Genomic DNA, 25,941 nt, shown 5'->3' with positions numbered 1-25,941 from the left:
CGCGGTGTCAAAAGAAAATAACACTTTTGTCGCACAAAGTGAATAAATACTGCCATGTTTTTCCCCCTTTCAACGCTCTCTCTGAGTTCTGTTTTTGACAGATAAGCGGTTGATCTCATGCTATTTCGGTTAAACAGTACTACCGTTTAGTACGTACTTTTTTTTAGCTCCGGCCAACTACGGTTAAATGAGGTTTCACTGTACTGCACTGGACTGTAATAATGTGCCACTTAATTTTTTTATTTTATTTTATTTCCATGACTAGGAGTTGTGTGGAAGACCCTGCATTAAGCCTCTGCAGTGCTTAGCAGAAAGAATCCAGCAAAAAAGAAAAAAGAAAAGGAAAAAACTTACCATCCTTTTCCAACAATGCCTCGGCATCCTCTTCGTCGCCCCATTTTCCAGTCACGAAACAGTCCTTGATCAGGTCCAAAATCTAGCATGAAATGCACCGAAGTAAACACATTCAGTATCAGTACTTATGATTGTTTTAAGAGAATTTATTTCAAGGCGCACAAACAAAAGAATGCCTCAAGGGACAGAAAAACCCTTTTGCAGTAAACAACTAAGACCCCTGACAAATGGGCACTCCAATGGCCTTCGAACTAGGGGTTATCTACCAGAAAGGTGTTCACGCAGGGTGAAGTGTAACATAGGATTATCTACTTTTTGGTAGGGATTCCTTGTGGAAGAGAAGATATCCTAACTCCCTAATGAGCCTAAAGGTTCAGCCTCATGCGCTGCTCTTCAAGAACGGAAAACTTGTCTAAACACGATGGTGCCTTATTATTAGTTTAGTGCTTCAAAAAGTGATTTTATAGTTCACAGCCACACAAACTGCCTACCAGTGAAAGCAGTTCATAGCTGCTATACTTTCGAACGGTCATAGTCCTTTCCTCAAAATATGGTTGCACCGTTGCATCACATTTGGCCTTTGGCTTATTGGCCTTTGGCAGCTTCGTCACTCCGTTGACATCTTCGGCTGATGGCACTAGTGTTTTCAGAGCAGTCGAACGGTGCCACACGTTCCTCTGTGTGCCACACGTGTGGTGACACACCTTCAGCTGGGGTAAGCACCATACAAGTGCCTGCAACGGTGCCACCATGGAAATAGTACAGTGTGGTGCGCTCCAGCCGTGCAGTGAATGGGGGAGCTCACTTCAGGAGCTATTTTGCAACTGGCAGTTATGATGAAAGACACATCTCGTACACAGCTGCTTTAGCTGCTAGAATCTAGTAGCTCAACAGACAGCAAAAACAATGCCATCATCGCCACTGTGCGCGAGCACTGACGACTGCAGCTGCTGAATGTGGACGATTTCACCAGCAATGATGCAGCATCCCATTATCATCCGGAGGTATGAAACTGCAGCAAGTTCTGCGTTTGATACTACAACTTTAGTTTTCGTTGTTTCTTTTCAGTTTCGAGGGCACTTTCAACTAAGTCAAAGTAGTAGATACAAGGTGCTGACAATGCAGTTTGCAGCTTCATTTCACTAATGGAAGAATCCTTTGCATGGAAAGCCAAAAATCAGTTTCATGGCAAAAATAATTCTAGAGTTCGTATTGTAAACATTGACTACAAATAAAATGCCTAAACTTGTTAATGTTGCTGCAAATCACAGCAAGTGCAAATGACAACTGGCTGCTCCAGACTGTTGTCTGCTCAACTTAGAATTCGCTGCGTCTCTCGCAGAAGGCGCTAGACTCCAGTGGCTCACACATTTGTCATGCACATAGTGAAACGTGAAACTCAGGCAGTGTTGTAGATTGTAGATATGGCAATTTCCACTGCACTGTCATAGTGCTAAGCACCTCAACCAATGATGGCATGTCTTAGATGGGACAGCACGATACGTGTGGCATTAGTTTTGAAAAGTTTGGAAGATCCGTACAGTAAAACCTTTATAATTCAACTCTTGTTAATTTGGAAAATCAGATAATTTGGACTCATCCTTTGCTCCCAGCAGCTCGATGCATTGTTTAATGGCATCAAACTCTCGTTAATTCAGACGTATTTGGTCTCATACTGGCTCATTTGGGCAACTCTAGGAGCAGAGCTGTGCCATACTCAGAATTCATTCTAAGTCTACAAGGCATGCATACTCCTTAGCTACAATTCGTAGATTGAAATATGTGCCGTAAGGTAATATGTGCCGCAAGGTTCATAAGCCTAAGTGTTAATTCAATCAAGCATTTAGATTTCCCGCAGAAGTAATGGCTGCCTCATCAAGTAATTTAGATCAAGGGTAAGAATTCTGCTACCTGCCACAGGCAGCTTTTTAACAATTTGGTGCAGCAATGTAAGGAGTGATTGCATCTCCATTAGAAGCGCACTTACAGAAGGAGGGGGGGGGGGGGGCAAACACACTGTCTGATAGTACTATATATTGAATGTGACAGTGAAAGGGAGTTCGATGTATGCGCAGTCCATAACTATACTTTTGTAGGGAATCTACAAGAGATTTTACAACTGTTTGATATAGACAATAATTTGAAATATCTGAGTTTGACATATCCGGGATCGTCTGTAGTTCAGGTGTCTGCCTCAAGCGAGACAGCTGCTGTGTCCATGACAAGGAATGTGAAAAACAAACGAAACATTGTGCTGTGGATGCGACACGAAGCTTCCTCGTTGTTGGTGGTCTTCCTGCCATAAACATCTCTTTTGCGTGCACCACTCTTACTCTTCAGTTGAAACCTCAGCAGTCATGGAGGCATTACGGAATCGGGGTGTAGACGAGCCGTATGTAAAAATACTGAAAGATATCTATAGTGGCTCCACAGCCACCGTAGTCCTCCATAATGAAAGCAACAAAATCCCAATAAAGAAAGGCGTCAGGCCGGGAGATACGATCTCTCCAATGCTATTCACAGTGTGTTTACAGGACCTATTCAGAGACCTGGATAGGGGAGAATTGGGGATAAGAGTTAATGGAGAATACCTTAGTAACTTGCAATTCGCTGATGATATTGCCTTGCTTAGTAACTCAGGGGACCAATTGCAATGCATGCTCACTGACCTGGAGAGGCAAAGCAGGATAGTGGGTCTAAAAATTAATCTGCAGAAAACTAAAGTAATGTTTAACAGTCTCGGAAGTGAACAGCAGTCTACGATAGGTAGCGAGGAACTGGAAGTGGTAAGTGAATACATCTACTTAGGGCAGGTAGTGACCGCGGATCCGGATCATGAGACTGAAGTGATCAGAAGAATAAGAATGGGCTGGGGTGCATTTGGCAGGCATTCTCAGATGATGAACAGCAGGTTGCCATTATCCCTCAAATGAAAAGTGTATAACAGCTGTGTCTTACCAGTACTCACGTACGGGGCAGAAACCTGGAGGCTTATGAAAAGGGTTCTACTTAAATTGAGGAACGCAACGAGCTATGCAAAGACGAATGATGGGTGTAACGTTAAGGGACAAGAAAAGAGCAGATTGGGTGGTGGAACAAACACGAGTTAATGACATTTTAGTTGAAATCAAGAAAAAGAAATGGGTATGGGCAGGACATGTAATGAGGAGGGAAGATAACCGATGGGCATTAAGGGTTACGGACTGGATTGCAAGGGAAGGGAAGTGTAGCAGGGGGTGGCAGAAAGTTAGGTGGGTGGATGAGAGAAAGAAGCTTGCAGGGACATGGCCACAATTAGTACATAACTGGTGTAGTTGGAGAAGTATGGGAAAAACCTTTGCCCTGCAGTGGGCGTAACCAGGCTGATGATGATGACTCTTACGGTATGATGCTTTGGTGGTGTGTGGCATACAGTGAAATCTCGGTACAACGAACTTCAGGGGACCGCGGGAAAATGTTCGTTATTCTGAAAGGTCGTTATAGTGAAAGCCCAAAAATTAGCCATAACAATAGCATTTCAGTAACGCAAGCGCCCTACCTTTGAAACGGTACCTCCTTGAACTCGTGTCTCACACAATGCACACGTGATCGTCAGACAAGGCACATTTATTTGAAATAGTCCGTGATCGTCTTCTGACGGGTGCAGCACAGACTCTGCAGCACGAACGATTCCAGACCGTCCGCATTCTTATGCACGCCTTCGGTCGCTGTGCCGCTTTTGGCTATAAATATGCGGAGTTTTCGCAAGCAGTCCAACGCATCTGTGGCCGACACGGACTCGTCGCGGTCTTCGGGTGCTGCCGTAACGTGCAGTAAGATTCTTGCTGGTGCTTAAAGATTTTCTCCTTATCTTTGAGATTCGTCGCGATCGTCGACCGCGCCACTCCACGTTCTTTAGCCACGACGGATTGTTTCTTCCCGTCTTCTATCTCGCGAAGAATCTCTACTCTCTCGCTCAAAGAAAACTGCTTTCGCTTCTTCGCCGTGGTTAGAGTTGTTGAGCTCATGGCAACGCGAACGCCGGCACGCACTTCTAACACAACAATATAACCAGAAGAAAAACAAGATGGACAGGCCTGATACGGGTGACAGCAGGCGAACAACTGAGAAAACAAGCAAGAAAAACGTGATGCGTCATCACCTCCGCAACAGGAAAAAAAAAAAAAAGGCCCACTTCAGCGTTAATTACTACTTTTTTTTTCTTCTGCCGCACCGTCTCAGGTTTTACGAGCCCATGCTCCCCGCCTCTCCACTCACAAAACCTGGTGCGTCGTTGCCTCCACAACGGAGAAGGAAAAAAAAAAAGTCTCCGCCCGCATCTTTCTCCTTCCGCGCCATCTCAGGTTTTTGCGGGAAGCAAGTTGCAAGGCGGCCCGCTCTTCGCGCTGCGTCGTCTGCTAGCTTAGAGCTCCGACTGCCGTGACGGATACACTGAAATCTAAGAATCCTCGCATTTCGGGATATGAGTTCGTAGTACTGAGGTGTTGTTAAGATGACACGGAAATTAAATAACGATCGTTATTCTGAAATGTTCGTTATTCTGAAGTTCGTAGTAGTGAAATATTTTTACATTGAAACTATAAGCAGTCGGCACGGGATTTCATAAAAGTTCGTTAATCTGAAATGTTCGTTAATGTGGTGTTCGTTGTTACGGGGTTTGACTGTATATGGAAAATAGCAATAGCGTGGACAGAGAGCCAACAGCAGCATTTTCGTGGATAGCTCGTACAGTGACAACTGATGAATGGATGCGTTGATGGGCAGAATGGTTAATTTGGGGGCTTTCACTATAATGGCCTTTTAGAATAATGAACAATTTGGCGCGGTTCCTTGAAGTTCGTTATATCAAGATTTCACTGTACATGTTTAATGTGGTAAAAGTGTCGCAGGTGGTGTTTAGGGGCCCTTTAAGCTTCGATTGGACCACTGCTGTTGAACACAAGTACGCAAACCATATCACCTATCAACTGCAAAGCCATATTGCCTTTGGCACTCCTTATGCAGTTCAAGACTTTCTAAAAGAACACTTGATAAAAAATACAAAAGTGTCATGCAGGGCAAGACTTTTTCAACTTGGTTGGTACATGCTATTACCTCTTCATCCTTGACGAGGGCATCAGTCTCCGTGAACATACACCGGGTGCTCTCCACACCATCCCAAGAACGTTTCTCCGCTTGTGTGTTTTCCTGCTTTTTCACTTTCCGGAACAGCTCTCCAAGAAAGTCTGCCGTGTCTTCAGTTTCCTCTTTCTCTTCCTCCTTGTAATCAACCTCTGAAATACGAGCCATACGTCTTAACGTTGCAAAACAGTGGCAAGAGCCCATAGTAAGCCTCATGCAAGTTTTGTTGGCAAGCTTAGTACAGTAGACTTTTATGTATAGTGGAACCCCGGTTATACGTCCCCCGGTTTTGCAACGACCCGGGTTTTACGATGGATTAGCGCAGTCCCATCGAAGTTCCAATAGAAGCAATGCATTAAAAACACCGGTTATCCTACGAAATTTTTTCACCTTATACGACAACCCTCGCGAAGTGCGGGATGGAACGGCAGACGAAAGTGCCGCGGGTCTCTTTGCTCTCTCCCCCACCAGCAGCCCTCTGCCGTGCTAAAATAGTGCCTTTTCTTCTCCACAATCACTTTCTCCCTCTCTTCTCGGCAGCGTCGCCTCTCATCGCGTTGGGGAAGTGCTTCTCTCGCCGCCACCAGCAGCTGCCCGCGTCGCCCGCTGTGCTGAAATAGTGCCTTTTCTTCTCCACAATCACTTTCTCCCCTTCCTCTCAGTGGCATTGCCTCTCGTTGCATTGGGGAAGCGTTTCTCTCCTTCCAGCTTCCCAGCAGCAGACCGCCGACAAGGTAGTGCGGAGAGGCCTTGCTTTATCGCACATGTTTTCTGCCCAACTGCACAAGCCAGCTGCAGCCGCTGGATGCCAGCATCAATAAGTGAGTCAAGCAAGGGTACCGCAAGCGGTTAGTGCAGCGTCGGCTGGCGGCTATCGAGCGCAGCGAGTTGGAAAAAAAGATCACTGTGCTCGACGCCATGCATTTTATTGCCAGTTCGTGGAATGCAGTGTCGCGAAGCCCAATCGCTAACTCGTTCAAGCACTGTGGCTTTAAGCGAGAGACTGCTTCCTCTGCTGGGGACGCAAAAATCTCGATGCTGATGCAGGCTTCGCCGACCACGATAAGTGTTTAAACCTCACCACGACCTTCGCCGAGTATGTGGAGGTTGACGACAATGCGGAGGAGGAGGAGGCTTTGCCTAGTGCCGACACCGCTGTGACATCGGACGAGGACAACGACTACGCCACAGATGCCTTGCCTGTGCCTACCACGTTTACCGAGGTGCTACAGCACATAGACAGCATCCGGAACTTCATCTGTTGACGCGACGCCGCAGAAAACCTCCTTTTGGATGTTTCCCAACTCGAGTGAAAGCTCTAGGTTAACGGATCAAACAAGGTCCAAAGAAACTCGCCAACTTTTTTTAAAGCTCGCGGCGGCTGGCGGGAATCGCGGCAGTGGGCAGTGGAGTGCCGTAAAGGTTCGTTTGAATAAAGCATGATTGGTACCTGTACTGCAGCATTAATTCTTATCGCATTTACTTTTTTGGTAATTTGGGTTTCCAAGCCCTGCAGAGTATGTTAGTAGTTTACATTGAAGTTTCTCGTAAATCCGTCGCGAGAAATAAGTAGTATTTTTATAGGCATAATTTATGTTCCAATTTTACGACGGCCACATTTTACGCCGCTTTTTCGCGGTCCCGAAAAAGTTGTATAATTCAGGGTTCCACTGTATTTGCTCAGTTTATTTTGATTTTTCGGTTAGTTCAATCCTGACTGAAGGTCTGGGCCAGTACGTCTAATTACTATGGGCCAAAACTTTTCTTATTATAATCCTGAAATTGACCCTCCCTGCATAATTCATACTTGACTAGTCATGAGAACCATGTTGAAATAGCGCACAACGAGACAGCACAACAAAAAGGAAGATGAACACAGGCACAAACTAGCAACTGAATTTATTGAAGCCAGACCCACAGGTATATATATCGACAAGCTGCACAGACACATCATTACAAGAAAAAATTGAATTTGTCAAACAGGAAGTGATTAAACCAGGCGCGAAAGGAATTTCATTTCTACATTGTACAGTGCAATGAATGTTTCATTTACACAATCCTGACCTGCTTTTCTGATAAAAAATGCCTCAAATGTATCACGGACGGTTTTTTGCTTGCTCTTGCCTAGAATTTTCACGCTACGAAAACGTGGTTCACAAGTGGGACAGCTACTTCTATGGCAAGCAAGTGTGTCTTCTACTTATTGGCTAGATTTCTTGCATGCTCCCTGAGTCAGTCATTGATGCATCGCCTTGTCTGGACGATGTATAATTTTCCGCAGAATAGGGGGATATCATAGACAACATTGTTGGCAAACTTGAGAACATGCTTTTCATGGTTCTTTTTAGAGCCCACATTTTTGTCTGCACAAGTGATGCAACGGCTCAGCTGAGCAAGCTTCTGGGGGCTAAAAAAAATCATTGACACGTTAAACGAAGTAGCTACTTTTTTTCAGGCAATGTGTCACCTTGTGCATGTATGGAATCACTACTGGTCTCTGAGTGCCCACCAGGGTTTCTACGGCATTCTTGTAAGCACGGTGCTTCATTTTCGTGAGGAGAATTTCCGCTACTGACAAGACAACCGACTCAGGGAAGCCAGCTCAAGAAAGCCTTCCCTATTGTAGATCAAAACTAGCTTGCACATTGTGAATACATAGCTTCCGGAGCACGGATTCCAAACAGAATGTTGCAATGCCTCTCTTTGTTAACTTAGAGTGAGCCGACTTGTATTGGAGGAGCTGTTTTTGTGCTTGCGGGGAATATGCAAAGCACGCGTGGCATTCACTGAACTTCAGGCGCAAGTCTAAAAACCGAAAACTGCAGCCTTCCTTCTTCTGGACGCTGATATGCAAAGGACAGCCGTTTGCCGCAAGTTTTAAAATCATCAAGAACACACTTTTGCACATGCTCATACGAGATGGAGCACTACTTGTTAAAAAGATTTAAGAAGTCATCCATGTAACGAAAAACTTCAGGGACAGTGGCATTGTTAGTATGAATAAAACTATCGTGTAAAGAGTGATCAGTGGAAGATAAAAAGATGTGGCACAACACAGGTGTGATGTAGGAACCAATGCAAATGTCTCTTTCTTGCAGATACATCTGGTGGCCATGCCGTTTCGGCACGCCCACTCTTTGTACATGCGGCAGATTACCTCTAAAGCAGGGTGCATGGCTGCATATGCACTCAGCCGTGCTTACAGTCATGCGCAGCCACGGCTAAGACACGCGCCAAGTTACCCCTCACACGAGCTTGATCGCGTTACCGCGAGCTCACTCCCCTCCCCCTCTCTTCCTTTGCTCGCGCGGGAAGGTGTCACTCGTGAAGCCACTATCTTTTTTTGTCTCAACCTCGCTTTCTTTCACTTGCCCCTAAAGCGCAAAGTGCGCAGGGCGTGATAGGTTGTTATCACACTTGGGCTTTATATGGAACATGATGCAGCTCCACTACGGCATTCGCTCTTGTCACACCACGCATGATTTGAGAGGTGTGCTTGCAAGCAGCAGCTTGTAATTCAATAATTTGACTGTCTGCATCCACAGAAGTTTCCATTTATTGTCTCGGCATTCCTTTGCGGCAGAAGCGAAATTTCATTATATTGAAATTGCATACAAACACACCTCCTTATATTGAGGTTCTAGATACATGGTGTTCTATGACGAGAGGTAAGGAAAAGTGAATACTTAGTTATATCAAGAATTTAATTATACAGAGGGTTAACTATTTCATTGACACCAAGCTAACTGGATGGCTGCACTGACCGAATGGAAATGAAATGCTTGCCACAGCTGCGCCACACATACACAAACAAAACAAAATGCAAAGTGGAAAAAAAGAACAATTATACTAAAACTTCCTGGAGTGTTTTTCATAGTGCCTTCATGAGGGATAAGCTTTCTGCTGCTTTATTTTGGTTGCAGGCTAGGAGCACTTTTGCTCACTAGTTCTCCATCACAATTGCAGTGCTTTCTGTGCTCCAACTAGGGTGCGCCACACAAGAACCGCACCATGTGATGACCATCGTAGTCAAATGTCTCAGAGTTTCATGATGATCAATGCCCTGGAATAATGCACTCGTTAGCAGGGTAGTGCAAATTATTTCCTTTCTGAGTTACTGGTGGTTGAAACAACATGCTTTCATTGGAATGTTTTACTATCCCCTTTGTATTGACAAAATAATTGTATTCTTTAAAAGAAAAAAATGCACCTGCATTTCAATATTTCATATTCAAATTGTGTCCAAAGTTAAACATTCACATTTGATGTGCATTAACGCTCCGAGTCGCTTTTTTTTTTTTAACTCATGCCCTTATGCTCAATTTCTTCTTATTGCAGTTTCTGGTAGCAGGAAATGATGGAGAACTCATGAATACAGCAAACATTTATTGCAAGTGATATTTTGTCTCGAAAACGCTTTACTCATACCAACACATACAGACAAGTGCGCTTACAGCAAGATTGAGAAAAATATCTATCAAAATTTATGGCTACGAACTGTTGTTTCAAAAACAAATCAGCAGAAGAAATGCCGAACAGTCACCACGAAAAGCACCATGAGCAGCCATACCAAAATCACAACTGCGCGCATCCCAGTGTATGGGAATATGCGAACCGCAACTGAAGGTAATGAAAAAGAAAACTGATTAGTATCCCTGAACTTTGGCAGCACCAAGCTACCGGAAATGTGACGGTGGTGGCCATAAAAAACGATAGCATCTTCTTTACACATGCGTAGAAGTAGCAGACGACGTGCGCGCGATCACGTGATCAAGCGCTCAGAGCTAAACAAGTTTAGTTTTGCACACCGGTAAGTGGAAACAATTTCAAATCACTTTGGGAGACTGCACATAGTTGGAAATGCGCACAAAATATCAAACATAATATCAGCAGCATACATGTATGGAAAAAACCCTCAAAGGGTAAAAAAAAAAAAAAAGTTGATATTGAACTATCCCTACACATCCCTTGGCTGATGCAAACAAAGCAAATTCACAAAGGAAGCGAAAAATTGTTTCACACAAACCAGTTATAAATCTGCCAATAGCACACAAACAAACCCTATCGCAAATTCACAGCAATGTCAAAGTACAATAAATCTCACCATTTCCATAGATTATAAACTGTAGGTTCCGTTGCTTCTGGGATCGAGCATGAAAGGCTTGAGCTGCCTTCTCCTTCATGGTTTTCTTCCATTTGTACCTGTCTGCAAGGTGTACACAATGAATTGCTTTTAGTGAAAGCCAGTATATTAGACAATGATACTAAGCATTCTTTATTAGTAAAGTTGTTGCATAATTTGCAAATATAGATAATAGACAAGTCTGAGAAGTTCATTAGAAAGAACGAAATATAAGCTCTACTGCAACTGTAGAATGGAATGGGCACAGAATGATCAAACTGCATGTGTGCTATGTTTTGGTTGTATGCTAAAGAATTTCAAGTTGCCAATATTAATCTAGTGCCCCCTACTAAATTTCTATAATAGCAAGATTGTGGCTTTGGAACTTAAAACCCCATAATTTCATGCCCCCTCACAAATACTAAAGAAGTAAATTATAATCTAGCTTTCAGTATCAAAAGGCTGCTACTAATCCTAATAATAAAGTGATCATGATTTACTCTACATATAACCTTTGCTTCACCAACTAGTCACATGCAGCAGTAAAGCTCAGTGCAAAAAGCAGTGGTTGAAAATAAGGTAGTCCTAAAAAAATTGAAGGTATAGTCAATCTTAGTTGTGTAGGAATCGAAAGCCAAGTATGACAACTGTTACTGAGGCAGACGTAACATGCAAATGCTCAAATTGATGTCAGAAGAAACATGTCAGTCAACAGCAGGCCTCATGCCTGCTGCTGCCTCATGCCTCATGTATGAGGCAGCATGAGGTATGAGGCATGTATGAGGCCTCATGTATGAGGCATGCCTCATGTATGCCTCATGTTCACCAATTGTATATACTTTAATGCACTTGAGGTTGGAATGGATAATGTTGACATGCTTCCAAGAAGATTCCATTAGAATTCAAGAAACCCAACCCGGACTGCTGGCAATAACTAATTGGGTAATGCACAATCTATACATGTCAACACAATGTGACGATTCGCAAAGCATGGAAGCATGCGTCAGGCAAACACAATGAGGAGCGAAGAACAATACTGAGTCTATTAAGAAGCTTTCAGGCTGTTGAAGAAGAGAAAGTGAAATTTAAATTTTATACACGTTTATTTATGGCAGATCAGATTTTAATGATCCCTCTTTGTTACAGCTATAGTAATGACATATGTAGGACCATCCCATGGCAGGTACTCAAGGACTAGGCACAGTCTGTGCAGCAGCAGTGCGTATTTCTTGTGTAAGCACTTGTACTATATGAAGCACTTTGTCATAACATACAAATGATGGCTGGTATGCTTAATGATTAACTTATTGTATGCTATTCACACAAGCCCACAGGGAAAGTTTCAGTTGCCTGAAGTGTTCTAAAAGTCTGCAGAGCTTCTTGGGCTGTTAAAGCTAACAAACCTCCGTTTAATATTTTTTTTGAACACAGTTTTCTGCTGGAAGTACCACTTTGTTTTATGAAGGCTTCTGCAAAGCCAACTGAACAGTGCATCATCAAGTGACAAACTAGTAACTGCATGTAATTGTGTTTTACGCAGCATTCAAAAACTAATCTTCTTAAATTTTCTTTTTTTTGGCATGGTCCACAAACAAAAAGCGTTGGCAGAGTGCGGTGTGATGTGGCAACGGTAGAGTGCATGCGTAGCCGCCGGCTCAGCAGTGTGGCTGGTTTGCTGCACTGCCAGGTGGTAGCTGACAGCTAATGGCAGCTTTGAACTCCTGATTCAGCTGAGTTGCAAGAAATGTTGCCCGCCATCAGATTTTGGTCTAATAAGCAAAAAATGATGAGTAAATCTTTGAGGCAAACTCAAAAAGGATTTGTTATCTCCATCTGAAGAAAATTACTGCTTCGTTGAAAGAAATTTTAAACGCATAAGTCAGTGGTGGTCTAGCTAGTTTAGGATTTGGAGCAATTTTTGGATCAGGAAAACTGTTCTGGAGCAGTTTAGGAGCAGCCACACCAGCATTTTGGAGAAGTTTCGGAGCAGAAAAATTTGTCTTTTTAGAACACTTGGAGCAGTAGAGCAGTAATCTGTAGCCATTTGCTGAAGCTTATTATTACCATGCAGTCAGTAAGTGCTGTTGACAGTGAAGCAAGACACAAAGCCAACAGCAATCAATTAAGCTTGCCTTCCCATGGACGGTATACTGTGCACGGTATGTTGCAAACATTTATATTTGGGTAGGCAAGGAACTTAATTTTATAAACAATTAAATAAAATTTTGTAGGCTAACAAGAACAAAGATATGCGCCTGGGCGCAACACAGATATAAAACTACAAATGAGCTAGAACAATATGCGCAGTCAGGCAAAAGACAAAAAGTGATGTAAATGTCTTATGTGAATTCCATATGACAGATGTGCTTTACCGCACTAGACAAAATGAGTACAGTCAAACCCGGTTATACTGAACTCATCAAAATGTGCCTATCAGTTCGATATAAGTCTGCTAATGGGTTGGACGTCATAAAAGCACATACCATTCATAAAAGCACTTTATTGATGAAACTAGTCATGTATCTTCTGAGGGTGCCTACCAAGTTGACATTTCCAAATTCCCCGAGTTTTCCCCGAGTGCCTTTGAAAAATTTCTTGAGTGACACAGAACTTTGTTTTATGTCAAGACGGGCTGACACAATGTCGCCCGATGCCATCACTTCCTAGTAAGCACGTTAGAAAATTTTAAAAAACAACTTAATCATATTCTAATAGTGACTTAATCCAGTTTGAACAGTAAGGAGTAGTCCTTTTCCTTCCTTTTCTTTATTCATAAAGAAAAGGAAGCGAGGGGTTAGTAAGACGCACAGCGAATAAAATATTTTCGAAAAGAATGGCGAAACCCATTGTAAACCGATTTGAACATTCTCAAATACGAATGAAAAGGAGATGCACACAGAAGCAAATCTTTTAGAGTATGAGCTATTCCTATTAACTGATAGCAAGCTCATAGGTATGAGGTCCGAACTTTGTCACAAGTGAGATTCTCTCTCAACAGCTGGTAATTACCAACCTCAACTGTCTTGATATACTCTCAGCCCCCGCATAATGGCTCAGTGCTGCGTTTGAATGCTTTAAAGAGTTTATTTTGGTTTGTATGAGGGACACCTGCATTTCAGTGTTAGCCAACATTTTGTTTTTTAAGCGCAAGCTCCTTTCAAGAAGCGGCGACACGCTTGCTTTTTTCTGTATTTCTCAATGCGTAGGTCCTTTCTGTTGCCGTCATCCTTCCGCAGCGCGTTCGCTTCACATACCGTTTGAAGCGTCCTCTTAGTTGTACAGTCAACGTCTGATTTTTCTAACTACCTAGGGGCCGCAAAAATGTCCGAAAAATCGATCAGTTAAAAAAATGAATGCATGTCTTTTACTGCCCTTAAGGGCTCAAATTGCCACAGGCACATCTCAAAAAAGCTCTGAAGGCCTGCCAGTACAGTTATTAGGCATATCGGTGCTCGTACTGTGACAGGAGACGGCGAGTGCATGCGCATATAATTAAGGAATACATACTGAAGTATTACTGTGGAACAATGAGAAGAACATACACCAAGCACAAGCTTTCAACTCCGCAGTTGAAAGCTTGCGCTTGGTGTGTGTTATTCTCTTACGTCAGTGTCTTTTGTTGCGCAAATATACTTCAGTAGTGGATTACCAACTTGCCCAGAATGCTGCTCTCATTGAATACATACTGTGTCCTGTGACAATTGCCCCTTCCCACGCTTAAGCTTCAGCACGTAACACTGCTGCATTGAGGCAAAGCCGACTTTCGGGAACCAACATTATGCAACGTGTGGTGCTTTCCGAGCTTCGAAGCCAATCGCGAGAACCACAAAGGTGGAGTCAGTGCCATTGCTAGGCCTAGTGTCGGCTGCGGCTGCCAGTGGGACTGCCTGCGAGAGTGCCGGTTCGAGGCGGCGAGGTAATCAAAATGGCGGCTGTGGTGGCTTTGATTGCCGTTTCGGACCTGTGGTCAAGGCAAAATGTCTCAGAAAATCGGTCTGCGAAGGGTTCTTGCGCCCGAAATTTCAATGTTCTTAAAAACTGACTCTGTGGGGTACGTCGTGGTGCCACGAAGCAGTCCGAATTATCGGGCGTCCAGAAAGTCGTTCGTTGACTGCGCACTGGCAACTCCAGCTAAAGACATGGCATCAAAAACGATTCTTTACCATTTCTTTATGTTACTCAAGCCACCACTACCGCGACTTTCGTTCCCTTTCAATAAAAGCAGATCATTTTCCCTGATAGAAGCACAAATTCCCCGAGTCTTCCCCGAGTATTTCCAGGCTATTCAAAATCGCTGAGAATTCCCAGTTTTTCCGGTTGGTAGAAACCCTGCTTCTTCTGCTTGGGCAAGTTTGCACTTCTCCACACTGCCTAAAGAGTTGAAGCAGCTAAAGCAGCAACATTCCACATTCACAACGAAGCACCGGATTAGTGCGAGTGCACCATCAGAGAGAAGTGATTCTTATGGGAAAGGAGGAAATGCTAGCACTATTTTCTGCAACCCATGCGAGAGCACGGCTCAGCGCCAGCAGGGTGAAGGCGATGGGATTAAAAGACAGAGAGAGGGTAGGAGGGAGAGGATGTGGGCAAAGGATCGTCGTTACTTTCTTCATTGTGCCCGCTTTCATTTGTGTTCGGTATAATGTCGGCAATGTAGTCTTTGTTTTGAGGCTCTCCTGTGGTCGCAACATCATCATCCACACTCACAAACTCGCTGACCATTGATCCGTCAGCGGCTTCTGATAATCGTGCCAGCTTGCTCCAAACTTCAGCAACACCGGCAATGGCTTCGTCGCACTCGTAAGCATTTGATATTCATGACCTGGCACACAGAAACTAGCATGCCTGAAGCAGTTTCGGATGGACCACTTGTACACAACCACCTCGACATCATGGCCGTGTGCATGCGCATCGAGCACAACGGGCACCGTGTCGTTTGTCCGCTATAGCCCTAATCTCCCCCTTATTCTTCAAGATCGTGCTGAGAGTGCACCTCGGAACCTTGTGCACTGCGGCGACATCCGACTTATTACCGCGCTTCACTTGATTTATGATTTCGAGCTTCATGGCGAAAGGCAAAATTCATCACTCTTGACGCTAGCCATCACAGCAACACTGCGGGAGAAGGCTGACAAGGCAGGTCACGATAGGGATGGCGGATGGATGGAGTCGCACCGCCGGGCTCAACCCCTTTTGGGATGTGTCAGCATGTTTTCCTGCTGCCGCAAGGGAAAGCCAACACCTGGAGGCACTTTCACGCCACTTGACGTTCTATATATCGGGAGTCGCTGCTATTTTTGTTCGATTTAAGCGTAATTTTTGCTATATATACTCATAGTAACTATACAGTGTTCAGGAATTGTTCGATATACAGGATAATTCGATGTAAATGGGCTTGATATAGTCAGGTTCAATTGTATTGAGCCCAATGACAATGCTAGTAGTTCGAAAAGACTATGCGTTTATGGGTAAAGCTGAGATGCCTCCGTACGGTGTGTCACAAAGACTGTGATGGCGATGGAGAACAACGTTTGTACAATCCTGCCCCCTCGCTTTCATTGTTGGGCAGTTCGTTGGCTTCCTGTGTGTCATGTGGCCTTTGTAAACAGATACGAGCAAATTTGGCGTAAAACCGAACTTTTGTTGCCTACACCCGATGGACCTTTTAAAGCAAGGGTTGAAATCACCACAGACACATCCGAAATAGCTCTGAAGGCTGGCCAGTACGATTATTAGGTGTATCGTTGCTCATAATGTGACAGGAGACGACGAGTGCACGCGTGTACAATTAAGGAATACATTCTGTGTCCCGTGACAATTGCCTCTTCCCATTCAGTATGCTTCACCGTAATACTTTGTGAATGCTTCAGCACGTAACACTGCCATATTGAGGCAAAGCTGACTTTCGGAGACCGGCATTATGTAACACATCACGCTTTCCGAGCTTTGAAGCCATTGGCAAGGATTGGAAAGGCAGAGTAGGCACCATTGCTAACAGCGGCGAGTTGTTTTAATAAAAAGCACCAAACAGCAAGAATCTTGGTAGCGAACGTGAAAGTGGCTGTTGCCGTGATGGTGGCTATGGCTGCCAGCGGATCTGCATGCGAGAACGCCTGTTCAAGGCGGCGAGATAATCAAAACGGCGGTGGTGGTGGCTTTGATCAATGCCGTTTCAGACCTGCATTCATGACAAAAAGTCAGGAAAATCAGACAGCAAAGGATCTTTGCGTCCAAAATTTCAGACATTCTTATACACTGACTCTATAGGGTACTGTGGCAGTGCCGCGAAGGTGTTTGGATTGTTTGAATAATTAGGCATGTCCGAAAAATTGGGCACCCAGAAACTCAGTAGCTGACTGTAGCTACATAACCTCAATGAAAACATTGCATTGCTGTGAAAACGCGAAAATACCGCACTTTTGCGCAGTTGGCACAAATGGCACTTGAGTGCCAGGAGCAGGCAAGACGAACTGTAGCAAAATGATGTAAATGGTGTAACTGAATATTATTTTGTCATTAGTATCCATTAGGTTCGCATCATCCGTTCTCGCTTCCTCGCAGACAGGAAGCTCCGACTCACCGGCATCAACATATTCTTGGAAGGTATCTGTGGCAGAAACAAACTTGCTTTCAATGAGGCTGGACCACACGTCGTCGGTGTTGACCATCTCATCGGCAACATTGTTGCTCGGTTCATTGTCGTCAAGAGCCTCTGCATTGCGCAAGAAGCCTGCTTTGTTGAAGTACAGTCGAACCCGACTATATCGAACCCATTTATATCAAATTATTCTACATATCGAACAATTTCTGGACACGGTATAGTTATAATGAGTATATAGAGCAAAAATTACGCTTACATTGAATAAAAAAGCAGCAACTCCCGATATATCAAACGTCAAGCGGCAGAAAGTGCCCCCGGAAGTTGGCTTTCCCTCGCAGTGGCAGGAAAACATGGCGGCACGGCTCCATCCAACCGCTCTCCCTACAGTGACCGCCCTGCCTCGGACGAGCCGTCGACACCCTCCTGCGAAAAATGATCCTGGCCCTCCCACAGCGCTTGCTCAGACAGCCAATCAAAGGCTCTTGTGCCCTCGTCGTGCAAGATGGCGGAAGTGCGAGTTGTCTCGCTGCTTTTCTGGTTCATTGTGTGTGCGCCTCATAGGCTTTCTCCCACAGTGTTGCCGTGACGAAGCGGCTCAATTCGCCTTTCGTCGTGAAGCTCGAAATCATAAATAGGATCGAATGCGGTGAGAAGTCGGATGTCCCCGCAGCGTACAAGATTCCGAGGAGCACTCTCAGAACAATCTTGAAGGGGGAGATTACGGCTAATGCGGCCAAACTCGCGACCCAATGCCCGTGGCGCCCGACACGTACGCACGGCCGTGTGTGAGTGGTTCATCCGAAATTGCTTCAGCCGTGCCGACTTTCGCGTGCTCGGCTATGACTAAATTCTGATGAATGTGATGAAGCCGTTGCCGATGATGCCGAAGTTCGGAGCGAGCTGTCATAATTTCCGGAACTGTTGACGAATCAATGGTGGACGAGTTCGTGAGCACAAATGATGGTGTCCCGCCCACAGGAGAGCCTGAAAACGAAGACTACATTGCCGACATCGTACCGAGCACAAGTGAAAGTGGGCACAATGAGGAAAGCAACGACGGTCCTTGGCCCACATCCTCCGAAGTGATTGGCACGCTCGCACTAGTCTGTGCTTCTGTGTGAATGAGGAAGGTTGCGGCCTCAGCTGCTCCGACGCTTTAGGCAATGTGGAAAAGTGCGGGCGTCGCAGGCAGTGAAATTGCCCAAGCAGAAGAAAATGCAGGACTACTTCGTGCAAAACTAAGCTAGTTTCACCAATAAAGTGATTTTATAAATGGTATGTGCTTTTATGACATCCAATCACTCAGCAGGCTTATATCGAATTATGCTCTATATCGAACTCATAGGCGTTTTTTTTTTTTTTAATTCTATATAGCCGGGTTAGACTGTACTTGCTTATTGTAGTGGCTTTTACCTGCCACCACGAAGCGGCAACCATATCAATTGCGCCCTTTAAGTTCACTTTAAGAAGCTGCTGCTGCTGCATGCTCAGCAAAACTCTTTCACAGATGCATTTTTATGTAAAGTGCTTTTACAGTCTGATGACACCCTGTTCGAGCGACTGACATTTTGCCGTCGTGTTGGCAGGCAGAAACATTAACTTGACTGCAGTCAACTTTGGCTTGATGTGGTGGGCTGTGCAATTGTCAAGAATGAGCACGATCTGTCGCTTCTCTGCCACCATGTCTTCATCAAACTTGCAAAGGCAGCTTGTGAACATGTCTTGCATCATCCACGCCTTTTTGTTGGATTTGTATGTCACTGGCAGGCACTCTCGGTTTTTAAAGTAACGTGGCCTCGCTGATTTTCCAATGACAAACAGGCGGCGCTTGTCGCTTCCATCCATGTTAGTGCAGAACAAGACAGTTATGCGCTCTTTTGAGGCTTTGCGGCCAGAGCAGGCTTCGCCTCTCAGCGCAAGAGTGCAGTTGGGTAGAAGGTTATAAAAAACGCCAGCTTCGTCGGCATTGTATACGTCTCTGTCCGTATACATGGACAGCACGGTTTTCAAACTTAAGCGAAGCCAGATTTCGACAGACCCGTCGTTGGCATCACCGCTTTCATCGCACACCACATTGCGGCTGATGCCATGGTGATCCTTGAATCGCTGGATCCATCCATTAATGAAGTCGTCGTGGCCTAAAAGAGCACTACGGCACTTGGCTTTTTGTTGGAGCATGGGGTCACTCACTGGTATGCTCTGAGCCCTAACTTCACAGAACCATCTGAAGAGCGCTGCGTCCACATCTTCATACATCGACGCACGTATTCTCTTCCATGACAGGGAAGACGAATCTTGCTGCAGTTGCTGCCACAATTTGTACTTGTTCTTGTATATGGTCGACACGGTTGTGTCGGAAACGCCATATTTGGCCGCCACCGACACCTTCTTCAGCCCACTTTCTATGTCCCTTATAACACATTCCTTTGTCTCCAGCGATAAGGCATGCCTTTTTCTCACACCACTTGAAGACACCGCCGACGCCACGGTGACAAAGGCCCAACGACACACGTGCACAGAGGACAACTCAGACATGACGAGATCACGACGTGCACACACCAAATGCAACAAAGAGACTGAAAAAAAAAAAAAAGGAGTGCGCTGTCGCTGCTATCGCTTCTATTGTGCACAGCTTGATTGGACGCTGCCATAGTGATGAAAATACTCACCCTCCTTCCTCTAAGGTCTCCCACCCTTCTCCTCTTTATTTTTTCTTTTTCGCTTTTCGCCGCTGGTCTCCATGTGCACGCCCACGCTCCCCCTTCTCTGTGTTTGCGCGCCCGGCAACTGTGCGGCCGTGCGGGCCATGTTCAACGCCTCCGAGAAAACGCCGTGCTCCGTGCACTGATTTCATGGTCGCGCGCTTAAAGGAACCGCGCTTACAACCGGTATTCTGCTTCACATGCCTACGCAATAAATGGTCCACCTATACATTAAGGGGGGACGCGGGTCTTGAAATCGCGAAAAATGGTCAAAAATGGCAATTTTCGAAAATTGCGTTTTTGAAGTCTTTAATGTCCCAACTATGCCTCTACAAAATACTATGGCTCAATTCCTACTCGAAGTATAAAAAAAACGGCAATTTAGAAACGTCGGTGAGCCGAAATTGAACGCCAAGCGCGAAGATTTGCCTCATTTTCAAGCTGCCGTAGCTCCGCGCGACGCGAACCGATCGGCGCCATCTTGGTCTCGTTTGAAAGCTGGTTTCCCGCTCTCCATTCTGGCGCCCCTCGGCACGCTGTAGACCCTCGTGCAGCGGAGCGATCGGCACCCCAAGCACCCGTTCTCAAGAGCGAAATCGTCGCGAGACAGCCGCTGATTGGGTGAAGCGGGCGCCTCCCCGAGGCGCAGCCCTCTGATTGGACGTGACGCATGCTTCGCCTGCCGCGGCCCCGCGGCCGCGTTGTTCGACTCCTTCGCGTCGTCTGCTTTCGCCGGCGCGCACGTCATTTTTCGCATTCCTCTTGTATTTTAACGCGATAGCGTTAAGGAGCTCGTGTCGCAGAAAAGCCGGTGTCGTCGGCGTCGGGTGTCGGCGTCGGCGGCGTTGACCGTGAGCGATAAATCACGGCAGGCGCTTCATAAATAAAAAGCAACTTCCAAGATTGGCCCGGTGGGAATCGAACCCGGGTCTCCGGAGTGTGAGACAGAGACGCTACCACTCAGCCACGAGTTCGATGCTTCCAAGCGGTGCAAACGCGCCTCTAGTGAATGCGGTGTTGCCTTCGAAACCAGCCGTGGAAAGTTATACTGCGGTGTATATCGGTAATTATGAACATGTAACGTACAGAAGTCACAATTACACGAGTTGCGAAGTGCGTTTCCGCCGCATTTCTTTTGCGCTTTCCGCACACGCAGAGCCATCTTGCGGCAAACACAGAAGACCCCCTCCTCTCAATGTACGGCGCTGCCCCGACAGGAGGCGCACCGCGCGCGCATTGGGACCGCTGCCAGGCGCGTCGCGGGACTCCCTCTCCCCTGACGACGCTTCGCCGTGCTTCCGGTTTAGATTACTATCTATCTCTCTGCCCGTGCCGATCACGACGTTTGGCTGGCGTAGATCGTTTCCCCTCCGAGACACCGAGTTCTTTGGTTCGTTTCGTTCGCTCAGGCGCACGTTTCGTTGTCGCGCCGAACGCTGCGTTGCTCGACGTTCACCGCGTGATAGGTGGGCGCTAAGTCCGATGCGGGGCGCATCGTAAGTGATTGCTGTGCCGTAGCGCATTGTCTTATACCCCTTGGCGGGTCGACGGGAACGCTGTCGCGTCCCACTCTTGAAGGCGAAGCTTAAGCGTCCTCCAATTTTTTCGTTCTGCCTTTTTCTTTATCGTTCTTGTAGATATTTTGGCTATTGAGTCGCCTCTTTTAACCACGAATTTCTTGCTTTTGGGTGCCTGGTGTCTTTGTTCCGCGTGTCACGATGGAGCGAGACGCGCGCTTGACAGCAAGCACGCGAAAAGCAGTCAGCAAAAAGAGGCGCGCATGGAATAAGAGCGCTACATCGTCGAGAACTACAGCTTCGGTGATGCCGCAAGCTGCTGTGGCATAGAGATATGACTGTGGCCTTGGTGGATGCGGCTGGAGTGAGCTCGCCAACAACAGCTTCGCCGGTGGACGCGGCTGGACAGTCCCGATCGCTGTCAACTTCGGTGTTACCGCAAGTCTCTGCAGTGCCGGTGGATGCGCCTGGACTAAGCCCGTCGAAAATGCTAACTTTTAAAACGCTGCAAGTCGCTTCGGATTCCGTGTCGTCGGAAGCGGCCGAGCCGGCTGACCTAAGCCTAACGTCGACTTCGGCGTTTCCGAACGCCGCTTCGGTGCCGACGGACGCGGCTGAACCGAGCTCGCGTGCTCAACGCTTCGACGCGGTGTTTTGCGCGGAGTGCGCGGGGCGTGAAAAGTACGCAGACAACATTAAAACTTCATTGGCGAAGAATTCCGCGACTTCCCGCAAGTTCGAGCTAATGAACGTCGGCGCAGCAAGTAAAGACGACTTTCTGAGCTTTTTTTTTTTTTTTTTGCCAAGTACCAATGCAATACAGAGGTTTTCACAATCTTTACATGAACAGATTTCTTTGAGTTTGGTGTTATTGTGTTCAGTAATGACTGGGCTGCATGCTAAAGCATTAAATTTTTCCATGTGATAGGTAAACAAACGTGGCAGAGTAAGCAAAACTTTGAATGCAATTTTCTCAGCTTTGCTTTTTCGATGAAATGCCTTTGCCTTACAGAACTTTTCATAATGTTTGCATCAACTGATTTTATTGAATTAGGTATCATTTTTTTCAGTAAAACCTCAACTACATCCTAAAGCTTTCCATTTTTCATTAAACCCATTAGACTAGCAATTAGGTCAGATGTAAGCTAATTACTCCCGCATTGTTTTTTTCTTCCTACTTTGTTATTCATTCATGACCTATATGATCACTTTTTAAAAATTTCTTTAGCTTTAGGATGTGCAGTGGGCCCTTGGAAATGACAGCCATTCTTTGAAACTAGTTTTTTTAATTATGAAATTATCATAATGGCCCGTAAGAAAAGACCTATGTGAGATGAATTATTTTGCAATATCTTCATTTATAGATGAGATATATAAAATCTGAATATATATTTGGGATCAGCATTCAAAGATATATCTGCATGCCAATTTTCAGGAAGATATGTTACGAAATAAAAAAAAAAGTTTTCAAGACCCTCATCCCCCCTTAAGTTCTATGGGAGACATATCGGTGGTAAAAAAACCCACGCTATAACCGGTCCCATGCTAAAAGCAGTTACGTTATAAGTGGTCTGCACTGTATTTTTAAAAAATGTGCCAGTTTTTATTTGAAATTGAAAAATGTGCTGAATTGAAAATTGAAAATGTGCTGAATGTGCGGGTTTCCGCAGAACTACTTAGTCAAGCTAGCACCACCTCAAAAAGTCAGTATTGCAGCTGCTACCAACCACACTAATAGCCAAATGAAGTACACAAGCGACGTCGCCATTTTGAGCTGTGTCGTATCGGCATGCGGCGTGGCATTATGGTAATGGCACCAAACAGGTGATGCCACTGTGCTGCCACTTTCAAACAAAAAGTTTGCTAGCCGCAGAGGCATCGTCAAACGTTCAAGCTGGGCGATACTTTGGCGTCGCTGAGAAAAATGCACATTGTTGGAAGAGGCAACAGGAGACGCTTTTTGCATGCGCCGGCCGCAACGAGAAGATGACAGCAATAAGGAAGATGGCGACGTACAACGAGCTCGGCGTGTTCATATTTAATAAATGTTTTTATTTTGTGAACGCTGTCCTTGCTTTTTTGGTCGGCCTACATTCGAGGTAAGTTGTTTTTTTCTTCTGGATTCGGACTTTCAGGGGAAGAGTTAAAATTGGGGCCAGCCTAGATACAAGTAAATATGGCAAGTTCGTAGACTTTCTTTGAGCCATGCAGGAAGAGATTTCTTCCGAGCGCAGCAGAGTCAGCAAGGAGGTCACTTATGGCATCGCTTGAACAAGCATATCTCTCAATGTTGTCGATGAACGTAGCACATCCATGAATATAGGCACAGGCTGGTAGCATCTGTGGGGTCGTCTTTCGTTCAAGGTGGCCGCCAGCAGTTCAAGTGTCGGCATGAGGCAATGCCTCCTTGAATGTCCCATCTCATACAATGACCAAACATAAAACCAGGAACCGAATGATGGACGCCTCAAAAGGTTTGTGTGTGAACATGCATATCCGATATGATTTGTGCGACTTCCGGGGGTTAATCTGTTCAATATTCGCACATGCTTTCACACTTACTATACGAGCTGGGCAGTATTCTTGGGTGATCATTTTTGGAAGTACAGTAGACCAGTGTTCACACACTTTGGGAATAAACGCCAGAAAGAACGCACTAATGGGATAATGCACAATACGAAGTAACCACAAAATTTGACCGATTCAACTGTACATAACATCTACATAATGTGAAGTGTCGCACAGATTGTTGCAGCCTGAGGCACAAGACACCAACGTGCTCTTGCGGCCTGAGATGCATTTTGTTGTTGTTCTATTGTGTAGTATTTTAAGACACCGATGGGAAACCGAAACGAAATCAAGCTGGTGGACGACACCGGATGCTACAGGAGGATGCAACAAGGAACGGCGGTGCATTTGGGTTATCGCCAACTAAATGTGCGTAGTACGCTTGCCACTATGCCCCATACGCTCTAAAACAGGTAAGATGCTTATCGCAATAGGGTTGCTGGCAATAGCCGTAAATGTGGTGTGTGACAACCCGGGAGATTTGCTAGCATCAGAATAAGAAACTGAGTGCTCGCCGGCGTTTACATGTGAGACATTGCGGTAAAGGTACCGCAGCGGACGACTAATTTTCTCGATCGCACACACCTCATGCATTTTCTTGTTTACCTGGGATCAAGCAGCTGGAAAACGTATCACACGATCGCAGTTTAGTGATGTACTGAGCAATGATGTGGAAAATTAGTGTTTTTTGCGAATGTATGAACTGGTAAAGGATAAGCGTAACTGTATTGGGTAATTTTTTTGTGCTCTTGATCACGAATGTCGGTGCCGGGAAATTGTACGTAACGGGATCATATCAATGAGGTTCTACTGTACTAGTTTCATTTTCACGAGACTTGGCACTGGACACATCGAAGACATAGGGACGTTCTACTCTCGTGCACCCACTTATATTGTTTTCCTAGCATGGCTCTCACATCTCCTGTAATCCTAGATTAGCCGTGTAGATAAGTGCCAGTGGTCGGTGTATAGTCGACCTACATTCGCATATAGTCGTGGTCCACCATAGTGCCAGTGGTCGGTGTATAGTCAAAACCCACAATAACGAAACCCCGCGACAACGAAATATTTTCGTATCCCTGGCAAACGCCCATAAGGTTCAATGCATTTCGTACCTCTTGACAACGAAATGTTCCTGTACTACGATCCTGCAACCACATTTGCTGGAACATAACCCCACATACTACCTACTCATGCAAGGGCAGCAGGTTCCAAAATGTGCTCAAATGCAATTGCTTTTCAGTAAAATTTCGTAAAATAACCCCACATTACACTTGCGTAGACACCGCCATTTTTGTTCACAAAAACAAACAAGCACCGAGAGCTATAATGTGCGCTGAAAACACATCACAGCCCCCATCTTTTTTTGTTGAACGCCCGTTTGAAGCGGCCCGCATGTTGCTACAGGCATGTGACAACTGTTTTTGCACACCTAGTGCAGTGTGTAATGTGCGTCTCAGCGAGAAAAATGCAGCAGAAACAAGAAAATCCACGTTCCACTGACTTGGAATTGTTTATGGGACTTGAGATGGCGGTCACAGCATCAGGCCGTGATTAAGCAATCATCCAGCAATATGCATCCTTTGCTTCAAGAATGCTGGTTTCAGTGCCACCTGACAGCCATAGATAGTGTGTGGATTCGGCACTGGACGTAGATTTGCGCGAAGGGGCCATGATCTTGATCGATTGCCTTTGGGTATACGAGATACGATCACTTTTGCACTCTGCACCGGATGGGTCGGCATCCATGGGCTTCAACATGTGCTGGAGAAATGCTGTTGCATACGTGGAGTGCAGTTACTCTGCGCCCAGTGCAGAGTTCACACGAAATCTCGCAAAAGTGATTGTACCTCCGAAATCAAATGATCAAAAACACTGCTCCATGGCAGTGCTACCACTGCAGATTGACGCATGCGGTGCACTGTGTGCAGTCAGCAATGCGGTTATATCCGCGAG

At 45.5% G+C, this 25,941-nt stretch overlaps 1 protein-coding gene across 1 annotated transcript in view; it reads right to left on the bottom strand.

The window, feature by feature from the left end:
• Positions 1 to 25,941, bottom strand: part of LOC135906039 (ribosome biogenesis protein BMS1 homolog) — a 163,011-nt gene that overhangs the window by 70,978 nt on the left and 66,092 nt on the right. Inside the window, exons 10-12 of the mRNA XM_065437185.2 lie at positions 10,580 to 10,677; positions 5,449 to 5,627; positions 355 to 436 (exon numbers count right to left, since the gene is read on the bottom strand). Of these exons, the coding sequence (XP_065293257.1) occupies positions 355 to 436; positions 5,449 to 5,627; positions 10,580 to 10,677 (359 nt within the window). The remainder of the gene's footprint in view (positions 1 to 354; positions 437 to 5,448; positions 5,628 to 10,579; positions 10,678 to 25,941) is intronic.

The sequence above is a fragment of the Dermacentor albipictus genome, chromosome 1 (assembly GCF_038994185.2).
Source record: "Dermacentor albipictus isolate Rhodes 1998 colony chromosome 1, USDA_Dalb.pri_finalv2, whole genome shotgun sequence".
NCBI classification, from domain to species: domain Eukaryota; kingdom Metazoa; phylum Arthropoda; class Arachnida; order Ixodida; family Ixodidae; genus Dermacentor; species Dermacentor albipictus.
Note: the sequence above shows the minus strand (reverse complement) of the source record. Positions and strands in the feature narration are given on the sequence as shown.